Source organism: Habropoda laboriosa, unplaced genomic scaffold, assembly GCF_001263275.1.
Source record: "Habropoda laboriosa isolate 0110345459 unplaced genomic scaffold, ASM126327v1 scaffold376, whole genome shotgun sequence".
NCBI classification, from domain to species: domain Eukaryota; kingdom Metazoa; phylum Arthropoda; class Insecta; order Hymenoptera; family Apidae; genus Habropoda; species Habropoda laboriosa.
Genome location: NW_017100518.1, coordinates 120,225 through 132,268, shown reverse-complemented (window position 1 = coordinate 132,268; position 12,044 = coordinate 120,225). Strand labels below are relative to the sequence as shown.

Below are 12,044 nucleotides of genomic sequence, written 5' to 3'. Positions count from 1 at the left end.
CGGCCCAGCGGCCAAAGACAACGCCTTGTGCGGGCCTAACGCAACAAAGTTTCTTTCTGCGTTCCGTCAACCGATCTCACAATACTGACTGTACAAAAGTGTCAATTTTAAAACTTATAGGAAAATATGTATGTACATATCTGACCGCGTAAACACTCACCCTTCCATTGCGCCCTTGGCGCGCTTTTCCTTGGAAGGAGTGGGTGCGTGGAATCTTCGCTGTCCTTCGGTGACGCGTCGGAAATTCCCGCCAGGTCAACCCTCGGCCGAGAGTGCCGTTATACGCGCGTGTGGATTGACCCTTCAGTAATACCTGGTTTATGACACGTCTTCGGTTATTGAGGACGCGGAAAAGTCGAAATTCTAAAGGCATTGTTCTGTAAGAAAATACTTATTTTTTCGCGGAGCTACGAAGCGTCTTTGTTCTGAAAAATAACCTTCTTGTGCGAGCGTGCCATAAACCCGGTCAACGAAGACCCCATGCGTTCCGTACCTGCGCGACGGAACAATGTACATATGTACATGTCTGACCGCGTAAATTGAGGTAAATTTGCCGCGTAAAACAAGTACTCGCGTAAAAAAGTGTCGCGTAAATTGAGGGACGGGTGTATTTGAGGGTGTAACAGTACGAAGTATAAACAACGAGTTCACCAATTCACGAATAATAGTTAAACGTTAATTGTACAGAGATCTCGGATAATTGAAAGGAGATTGAAGATCGCAGGTGAAAATTATCCGATCGTTAAATCGCATTTTCTCGATGTAGCATTAAAGTTCCACGCATTTATTGCTTAACAGGCGTATAAGTAAGTACGCGCACGTTTTCTTCAGCCAGGCGAAAGGATAATGATGACGTAGCAACGCTACGTCTTACTGTCGACGATGTTTCGCGTTAAACAACAGATATTACAATGGAAAATTGCTCGTTGCTCGAGGCTAATTTTCGAAGTCGTTAACCGATTGCGAGGGAACGGACAGATACGAAAATGAAACGTGAAATTATGAATAAAACATACATTCGAATCGACTTTTACGATTGCTGGCTGTGTGAAAAACGCGCTTGCGCGCATTTTGTTACGTTTTCCACGGCTTCTACGGTTGCGGCAAGTTTTTTTGCACCGTTTCGACGAACATTTGCACGATTATTGTACAATACGCCGTGGAATTTCAATAGCTTTTCAGGCATAATTACTCGCAGTTTAAACGCGAAAAGAGGATAACGACGTTTCGTCCGTTTTGAAGAATTGTTTAAATGTCAATTATACTCGCGGCTTGTGACGCATAGATGAAACAATTTCGACGAGTTAATGCTTTGTAGCTCTATTTTCTCGTATACGAGGGAATTTAATTCGTAAATATTTTTCTGTATTTGTCTATATTTTTATCAGTTTTGTATAATACGACGCATCATTTTGGGCGTTTGTTGAAAATAAATATTGATAATTTGAATTAAATTGGGATCGTGTTAATATTGATCGATACAAACTTTATCCAATAACAACAATCAATTTGGGGAACTTCTGCACACGTTATGTGTGTTAAAGACGCAAATTGTGCATTTTGTACGATGTATTATTAGGTCATCCCACGAGTTCGTGCTCAATTTTATAATTTAGATCAATATTTCCAACGAACCTTTAAATTTGATTTAAAAAAAAAAAACGTAAGCTCCTTCTTATTCTGCAACATTTTCTATTTCTTTTTTTAGAGACCTTTATGTCATAGCTATAGTGTTTCCTTGTATTTTCATTAAATTACTTTTCGCCATCGTAGATAATACCGATCTATCATGAGAACTGATGGTAAAACAGAGAATTGGCGAGTTAAACAGAAACCACATAAAAATCCTCAAATTTAATTTACAAATATCACCATTCGTTTCACTAACATTCCACAATAAAAACACAAAATCCTCCCCTCGCAAGTATCACCAGTCGCCACAAAGAATCCTCCATTTTTCCATCAAAAACAATCACATCCACCATTCGCACAATACGAAACAATCATCTACACACTGCAATATTTCAACCAAAACCAGACTAACACCCTAACCACTCATCTTTCCCTCATCGCCAATCTAAACGAATCAACAAACACTCGCTTCTTCGATTCTTCAAACCTCCCACCCCATTTTCGCTCTCAGATCGTTCGAGGAAGGCGTTCTCGGAAAAATCGAATTTCACAATCGTCAGAACCGTTGATAAACCGTCGAACATCCCCCAGTTAGGCCCGCCGAGGGGGTTCGCTAAACCGAGTTGCAATTTTAATTTGCAACCGGCAATTTGCGAGGGGTTGCGGCTCGGAAACGAGTCGCTGGATCGTTCTCGCCGGCGCAGCGTTGTAAGAGACCGTCGATCGTAAACCTTACTTCACCGTGAAGGTAGAACATCGCGGAGCAAAAGGGGTGGTTTGAGGGAGCGAGGCGAAAAAAGAGAGACAGAAAGGCGGACGGGAGAGACAAAAGAAAGGCAGACGGGCACAGTAGAAATCTATGGTGGCAAGAGAACCCGGTGCGTGTAATTATCAGTCAGATCGCTATTCGAATGGATGAATTATATCGTCGCGGTTTACGGTGCATCGAATGCCTCGCTGGAAGCCCTCGGGGCTGTTTCGTACACGAGGAATTGACACTCGAACCTGTGCAATTATTAATGTCTCATTTACATCGGGGATAGATCGGCCGCTTTATTGCCAGTTTGTTCAACGATCTCCTTTTTCCTACGCCTCGTTCTCTGGCTGGCACGCCTGCGGAATTTGCTCCGGTTCGCGGGACAATTCTGACCGGCCGTGGGCCACGTTTCATGGATAGTTACGCGGTCGAGAACGCGTGCGTAGGTGCGGAGAGATACATTATTGCTGGTTTGCGCTCTTTTGATTGGCGGCTGGTAGGATTGTACGGGATTTTCTGAATCGTCTTTGTGAGATATGGTGCTTCGTGGCTTCGACTTGCTTCTGACGGCTTTGGGATGTAAGTGTTTGGTGTGTGAGATTGTTCTTTGGCGAGGCGTGTTTTAGGGTTCGGTTATTTTAACACGTTCGCGACGGGAAACGTAGTCCTAGGTCATTTCAAATTTTTTAGCTGAATACGGGCAACGTGGTCCTACGTGATTTCAAAATTGGCGGGAGAACCGTGCCGTACTCAGCTACAGACTTTTGGAAATTATATGCCGTATTCAGCTAAACGTTTTGTCCGGCTACCGCCCGTCGCGAAAATGTTAAGGCAACGTGTGTTAATGTTGTTCGTTAACCTTCCTGAACTTGTGTAATTTTTTAGTGTAGAGTGACCCATGTTGATCTCTCACACCGATGTTTAAACGACCGGAATATGGTATTTATGTGATTTGTTACAGCAACAGAGAAAGATTGGGTGAAAGCGTCAATTGTTTCGAAAAAATAAGGGAATTCTGGTTTCGTCGGTCTCTAATCAACTCCATTCAACGAGACGAGTCACCAAGTATAAACACGAGCACGTGAACAGGGCAGGGCCGACTTACGGATTCCAGATCCCCATATCGCATCGTAGGATAAGCTTTTTTTTTTAAATTAAAATTCTTTGACTATGGTATGGAGTTACTTGTTATATAAATATACCTAAATAACAGGATGAATGAAAGTACAAGAGAAGTTCCGTGTAATTATTATTTCTTTATTCTATGTTGCTCTCACAACTGGTATTTGATACTGAACTATCGTCGGAATCATTTAAATTTATAATAAATGGTTCTATTGCTGATTCAATTATACCATCTAATTGCCAAAATTTTTCTTCAAAATCGGTTATCACGTGATCAATACATTTTTTCCAATTTTCTGGAGTAACTACATTTATTGCTTACCACTGAAAAGTACCTGAAGTTATAAAATACATATTTGGAAATCATTAAGGTTTCTGCCTGCAAGACCCCTCGGCAAGGGACCACCATAACTTGGCCCTGAGTTGTAACATGTGACAGCCAATAACCATAGTCGCAGAGCCGATCACGTGAAAAGCGAGGGAGTTGTTTGTTTTTACTTAGCGACTCGTCTCGTTGAACGGACTGTAGGAAGGTTATTTATTTGGGACTATTGTGTATTACAAGATACGCAAGAATTCTGAGAAAAAAGTTAGAAATTTGAGAAACTTTTGGATGAATTTTTAACATCCGAATCTAGGAAAATGAAGCAAAGCGCAATTGTAAAGCTCAGCACAAGCACCAGATAGTGTGATCTATTATTCAAAAAATATTCCATCAGTTTGAGTAAGAATTATATAGCTGAAAAATTCTGGCAAGTAGTTACAATCGAAACTAGACTCCAAACATTCAGTCAGCTCCAAAGAATTTTCGAAAGAGTTACCAAAAGGAAAAGTGAAAAATCAAACTTACATATTCATTTTACTATTGTCTCTAGCTAATAATACTTATCACGTTTTTATCTCTCTTCAAAAATGGTACAATCTAGAATAATCCGATCTCCGCAAGATTACTTAAAAATTCCCTAAAAAAATTGATATGCGGTGACAAACTTTTATACATCTGAAAACACTGACTTCAACGCACACTGAAAATATAACATTTCACGTATTCCACAAGCTATACTATTCTCCCCACAAAGATTTGTTCGGTTGTAAAAACTTAAATCTGTTCAAGGCGAAGGTCTAGACGACACGGCTCGCAAATTTACAATTATTTAGGAAACCCTCTCATCTGGCCACCAGAAGCGGCAGCCTGCCGACCGACCAGATGAACCAGGACTCGACCCTACAATACAACAAATATTTAACAACAATACCCCCACCCTCTCGACACGACAGTCACCCCCGGAATACTCACAAAAATCCAATCAACACTCTTCAACCACCTCCACTACACATTTAAACAGCGAATAGAAGCACACAGCAAGTTGATAAAATAGCACGCACAGACACTTCGATTTTTATTATTACAAGCACCAACAGTCACATTCGATACAGACACTATTATTGTAACATATCTGGTTAACTATTTTAAATACAAGTATATCGTTGTTCAACATTGTGTGATTACTCAAAATTCAATACAGTCCACTACGTATCCATCGCATCGGTCGAAAGACTTCACTGAAGATTGCAAAATTAACAGTTCGAAGTCCGCGTCATCAAACCGTCGCAATTTCTAACGTCGACGCTGTGACGCGACCAAACAAGATTCACGAAATCAAAGCTCCACGTTTCCCCGAACGCGGAAGCGTTGACTCGCACCACTGTTTCTCCCATGCGCTGTTAACATCTCGAGCACCACTAACGACAAACAATCCAAACACCTCCCCGTTATTACCTATTAACACCAACTATACCTACATCCGAATCATTCGCGTAATCCTGAATTCGCAGAGTGGAGAAATTCTAAACCCATCGTACACCGCGATTTCCACGCAGGTAGGTACCAGTACTCTGTACGTTTCACAGATACGGTGATTTATCCACGCCTTTGGTGATAAAGCATTGCGCAACGGATACTGTTCTGGCCGAGTAAAATGGTGAATCAGATAAAGAACGGCTCTTCCCGCTTCCAAGAGAGAAACCCATAAATCAGCCGGCTGTCCGTGCTCGAGTATGAGGTGGCCGAATGAAGCGAACGCACGTTTATTAATTAACCAGCTTAGATAAACGTCGCGTAACGGTTAAACGGTATCGGTATCTCCTGTATTCTACGGTTCTACACTTTCTTTCAAGCCTAGGTCCAGTGTTCTGTTCCGCTGTAGTTTACAGCGGTTGTGCACGGATGTTTCTACCGTGAACGGACAAATGTCCGGAAGTGTACGCGTTATTTACAGCAACACGGTATCTCGGCTTTCGTATCGTTCTTACGCGTCGCTTTTTGGATGAAGTATCGGTCACCATCAAGCGATACCGTTAAAATACTTACTCAATCCCGGTCGAGGGCAAACGTTGCTTCGTGAGCTACGAGATAGATCGATCTTGAAAGGAAGAGTACGTTCGAGGAGTGTTTCTTGATGGTTGTTTTGGTCTTTTGGAAAGGTAGCCAGTTGCTCGCGAAGGGGGAAGTAGATTGTACGGATTTATAAGGAAAAATATTCCTGACAAGGAGCAATATCTCACCGTCGGTGTTTTTCTTGGAATTGATTTTCTTTGTTTTTTTTTCTTTTTTTTCGTTTGCCAGATCAGTGAGGGATTTCCATTGATCGGTTTCATTTTCAACTTTCATCGCTGGTATTCTTTCAGGGGGAGCGAGCGATGTACTTTCTAGTGTCGATGTGTTTTAATATTTTTTGCTTCGTTGTTCCGCGTTTCGATGTTGAATTTAGTCTGAGAGAGGCAAGTGTGGTGTGATAAAGGTGACATTTTTAAATACCCCTTGAAAAGGAAGGTTAGGAAAAATGTGAGTGACGAAAAGTAATATCTCGTCATTGTCACTGTTTTCTTGCAATTAATTTTTAATAATTATTGACTAGTTTCATTTTCAACTTTCATCGCTAGGATTTCGAAATGAATTTAAACAGCCTCTAAACCGGAAAGTGAAATTAGGAAAAGTATTCCTGATAAGAAGAAATATCTCAAAAATATTCCTGACAGAGAGTCATAACCTCCTTTCTCGAAATTAACGTTTTATCAGATAATTAAAGAATTTCTGTTGATCAGTGTCATTTTCAATTTTCATCACTAGTTTAAAAAAATGAACAATATCTTCTACTATCGCTGTGTTTAAAGCATTTCTAACGAAAAGGCGTATCTCTTTTTTTTTTAATTAATTTTTAGCAGACCACGGAAGAATTTGTACTGATTTTAATTTCATTTTCAATTTTCATCACCAGTGCGCAAAATTGAATAATATCTTCTAAAACGAAACGCGAAGTTAGCAAAAATAATCCTGACAAAGAGTATTATCTCAATCGACAGTGTTTTCTTAGAATTAATACTTAGCAGACCACTGCAGGATTTCTATTAACCAGTTCCTTTCCCAACTTTCATCGCTAGTATTAAAAAATGAATAATACCTTCTGCTATCACCGCGTTTAAACATTTCGTCCTTCACTTTTCCAATCTCTCACTATTAAATGTAACCTCGCTGCAGTAAATCTCAGACAATAAGTATACAACAAAGGTAAAATATTCAAAGAGTCCCTAAAACCGAAATGTGAAATTAGGAAAAATATTCCTGATAAGAAGTAACACCTCAAAAATATTCCCGCGAAAAAGTCATATCTCCTCTCTTAGAATTAATTTTTCACTGAAGGATTTCTGTTGACAAATTTCATTTCCAACTTTCATCACTAGTGTTAAAAAATGAATAATATATTCTACTCTCACCGTATTTAAACATTTTCGTACTTCACTTCTCCAAAGTTCTAGGTATTAAAAACCTCACTGTATTAAATCTCACACAACAAGTACAACAAAGGTAAGATATTCAAACAGTCCCTAAACCGAAATGCGAAATTAGGAAAAACATTCTTGCCAAAAAAATCGTATCTCCTCTCTTAAAATTAATTTTCACAAATTTCACTTCCAACTTTCATCGCCAGTGTCGAAAACTGAATAACATCTACTCTCACCGTATTCAAACATTTTCCAAAGCTCCCGGTATTAAATTTAACCACGCCGTATTAAATCTCGCGCAATAAGTAAAACAAAGGTAAAACGTTGAAACAGCCCCTAAAAGCGAGAGGCGATGTCATAGTTGACACAGCGTATATACCATTTGAACGTAGAATCCGGTGGATTTTACGATAGCTCGTCGCTCCGAGCGTAGCATCGTCAAACAAGGTCGTGTCACTGTCTGACTAGGGGGTTAATCCCCTTATAAAATTGTATTATGCAAACGAGGCACGCCCGTGCAACGGGAGACAGTGGCGAGTTCCAAAGGCAATATCTTACCTCCGTAAGACTCCGCCGAGGAGGCTCGCGTTTAAGCATTCCGGTGGCGATAGTCGTCTTTGTACCTCGGCTACCGTAACTTTGTACTTGCTGGTGCTGCTTAGTAACGATAATCGTCCTGGAACCGAACAGAACACGTCCGAAGGTTGCGCGTTCCCACTCAGCATCGCTTTCTCGCTCCTGTCCGATGGTTTTATGTCTGCAACAAACGGAACAACAACACATTTGTAAACGAGAATTATGCATTTCACCGATTCGAAATCAATTAAACCGGTGGTGCAGCGACGAGAAAGTGGACGTCGAACGTTTATAATTTACGGCACAGGTGAATTTCGAATCGGAGGTTAATTAATGTTCCATCCGATGAAATTGTACGGAGGTTTGAAAGGGATACCATGTAAGGAATCTGTAATTATGTTTGGGAAATTTCTTATCGACGTATTACTGCTCCTTTTCAGCTGGAACGTTCTACTTATCAATTTGTCATATTTGTAAAGGGTATTTTGATAGATTTTTAGCTTCGCGTGTTTTTTTTCACCCTTTAACCTTTTCATTAGTGATAAGAGGTTTGAAAATTTTCTGGGTAAATCTTGGCTGAAAGTGTTAGGCATTTGGTAAAGTATGAATAATTTAACCCCTTCGCTGCTATTAGCGCTTATAGGCACTTTGAAAAATTTTTTACGCTGCGTCCTTGGAGGCTATAGGCGTTTCGAATATTTTTCGCGCTGTGCCATTGGAGACTATAGGCGGTTTGAATATATTTTCGCGCTGTGCTCTTGGAGGCTATAGGCGGTTTGAATATATTTTCGCGCTGTGCTCTTGGAGGCTATAGGCGGTTTGAATATATTTTCGCGCTGTGCTCTTGGAGGCTATAGGCGGTTTGAATATTTTTTCGCGCTGCGCCCTTGGAGGTTATAGGCGTTTCGAATATTTTCTTTCACTGTCTTTGACGCCTATAGGCGGTTTGAATATTTTTTCGCGCTGTGCTCTTGGAGGCTATAGGCGGTTTGAATATTTTCTTCCGTTGTCTTTGGCGCCTATAGTCGTTTTGAATATTTTTTCGCGCCGTGCCCTTGCAGGCTATAGACGGTTTGAATATTTTTTCGCGCTGTGCTCTTGGCGCCTATAGTCGTTTTGAATATTTTTTCGCACCGTGCCCTTGGTGTCTATAGGTGTTTCGAATATTTTTCCGCGCTGTACCCTTGAAGGCTATAGGCGTTCCGAATATTTTCTCGCGCTGTGCCCTTGCCGACTATAAACGCTTTGAAAATTTTCTCTTACTGTGCTGTTCACGCTTTTTGACACACTTTCATCTTAATTTAGGCCTCAATTCTGGTTCCTTGCGTACTTCCACCTTAATTTTTAAATTTTTATTTTAATAGATTTCAACAGATTTGAGTGGAATTCAATAAAAGATTTCGATAGATAAATAGTAGATTTCAATCAAATTCAGCAGATTTCACAAATTTTTCTTAAATTTCACCAAAATTTAAGATTTCAGTATACTTCACATTCGGCAAATCTCCCAGCACTCATGCCCAAGACTGTACTTCTTACAAACGCCAACAAAACAACGTCTCTCATTCGAAGACAGTTCAAAGGGACAAGATTATTTTAATTTTCATAAAATATCCCCCGATTAATTTTATTCCGTTGATAAAAGGAATGCAATAATCCTCTTAAGATTACTGTACACTATTCCTGCAGGAAGAGGTCAAAAGAGGGTTTAACGAGTGGACGGGAAGGAATACCGAAACTGATGGTTCTTCTGAAATTACGTTATCCCCGGGTCGATCATGCCTGTATGGGTGCATAACCGTGATATCGGAGCAATATCCAACGCGAAATATTTTAAATTCGCCGTACCTCGTCCTGTTTTCGTTTCTATGCACCGATAGTCCAGCATTATTGCATCGTTGCTCTGGAATGCTTAATATAAGGCCGCGGGGTTCGAACAAAGCTGTGTTATTACAAGCCAAATCGATCGTCAACTTATAACTTAAAAACTCTTCATCGTTGCTTCGATCATAACCTACACACACACATACCTATGGTTTGTGGCTGTTTAAACGCGGACGTGAATTTTAAACCGATAACCCTCAAAATTCTTACGAAAAAAGAAAATTCAAACACAGTACAGTATTTCTTCCACACCCTTTATTTTTCGATAATGCTTGGCCTTCACGCGGAGAAACTTCTTTTTAATTTCATGATCGGAAGGAAGTTGACGGTAGCTTTCTCTTCTTTATTCAATGTCTTCATTTTTGCACGTTGAAATTTATTTTTATTTTTTTTTTTTTTGGATGTTCTTGTGTATGGAATTTAAAAATTCTTACATGTCAAATAACTTACATGTCAGATACAATTCTTAAAAATGTCGGTAACTTAAGAATCGTTGGTAAATTGGTTCGATGATAATTTTCACGGGAAGTTGTGGATATCAGAAGTTCTATTAACGGATAGACTTCGTTCGTATCACTTCAAGCGTCGGGCCCGCTTTAAGGGCAGGTTCCGGTTTGGGTCTTTGAAAAAATCGAAAACTTTTTTCAGATTTTTCACTTCTTCGAGGTTTAAAGAATACGTAGTTAAAAGGAAATTTCTAAATTCTCAAAATTACCAAAGTTGTAGGCTTCAAGGCGTAATATGTATGTGGACTGGCGTCCAAATGCGTTTTTACACGTTTATGCAGAAAGAAAATATGACATCTCTCGGACAGCAAGTGGCTGAATATTTATATCATTAAAAATCGTCGCTGTGCCTGTAACAAGCACTACGTAAAATTTTTCAAAAGAAATTTTCCGTTTTACAAGAGTTATTTTATTTTATTCTGCAAAAGTGCGTGTTTCTACAAAACTCCGGGCGCTTTAAGTGATAACAGTTTCGAATACTTGAGTTTCTACTGTTACTACGAGTTTCAGGTCGTATTACTGAAACCTCGTGAAATTTGTTACACCACAGAGTATTATTCGCGTATGATATCCTTTCTCTGACTGTGAATCGATTACGATTGACGTGTGATTCGGGTACAAGACTTTGCTTAGCGTTTGTAAATGTGAAAATGTACGAGAAAGAGAGAGAGAAGGAGAGGCGAAGACGGTACGAGAGCGGGAAAGAGGAAGAGAGTGCAAACAAGTTGTCAAGTAGAATCAATCCACATCGACGTCTCGATCAGGCGGGTCAAACGGGTAATAAATTTCTACGCGGACCAAATAGGTCGACGTGGGTTTGTTCCGCGCTTATAAATTGTAATCTCGAGAATGAAGCGGTAGAAAATCGTGTAACGGTAAGTCGGCTGTCGGTGGTGCTGACCGGACAATTTGGTAGCTTTGAAAGTGTTGTATTTGAAGGAAGGATACGTAGGCTCATGCATTATTAATCTCCGTGATAGAAAATGATAAGATTCGAATTGTCGACTTTCGCGAAAAAACTTCCGTTTGGAAAAATTCAACAACTCAATCGTCAGTTTCTTGAAAAAGTGCGTCGATTACAATTATCGGAAAGCTTTAGTCACTTTGACATTCTAATTTATCTATTAACAGAAATCAATTCTAAGAATATGTAATAAAATTGTTTGACAAAAATTGGATAACTCAATCGTCATTTTCCTGTAAAATGCCTCAATTACAATGATCAGCAAAGCTTTATAAATGTCAGAAAATTTACATGTCACTTTTTCAACAGTTAAAATTGCTGGATCGATACCATACATTAAATTTTGCCCGATCGTCGAATTTTATACACAGTAGTAAAAAGAAAAAAATTTACTGCGTTACACGTGTATTGAATAGTAAAAAAATTTACAATACAATTGTTTGAACATTATTATCTGACGTGAAAAATAATTCACTAGACCTCTCCCCAACAAACTATCATTTCTTCAAACACCTGAGCAATTTTTTTCAGAAATAAATCACTCCAAAATGAAGACACTCTAAAAGCAGCATTCGAAGAATTTTTCATTCAAAGACTACTGATTTTTATGTCAAATTGGCGGGTCGATACTACATATTAAATTTTCTTCAACCATAAATTTTCGTACACAATAGTCAAGAAAAAGAAACTTAAATCAGCCTTGTGGTGTGAAATTTATTTAAAATCTCACTTTATTGTTGTGAGGTCGAATTACAGATATTATGCCTCGAAAGCGATTATGCCTCGAAGACGGTCGGTGAAAAGGCGCAAATTTGAC

The 12,044-nt window shown here is 39.4% G+C and overlaps 1 protein-coding gene across 1 annotated transcript in view; it reads right to left on the bottom strand.

Annotated features, from left to right (window-relative positions):
* LOC108576515 (transcription factor AP-2-epsilon) overlaps positions 1-12,044 on the bottom strand; it is a 107,957-nt gene that overhangs the window by 33,056 nt on the left and 62,857 nt on the right. The window contains exon 7 of the mRNA XM_017939521.1: positions 7,856-8,054. Within this exon, the coding sequence (XP_017795010.1) occupies positions 7,856-8,054 (199 nt within the window). The remainder of the gene's footprint in view (positions 1-7,855; positions 8,055-12,044) is intronic.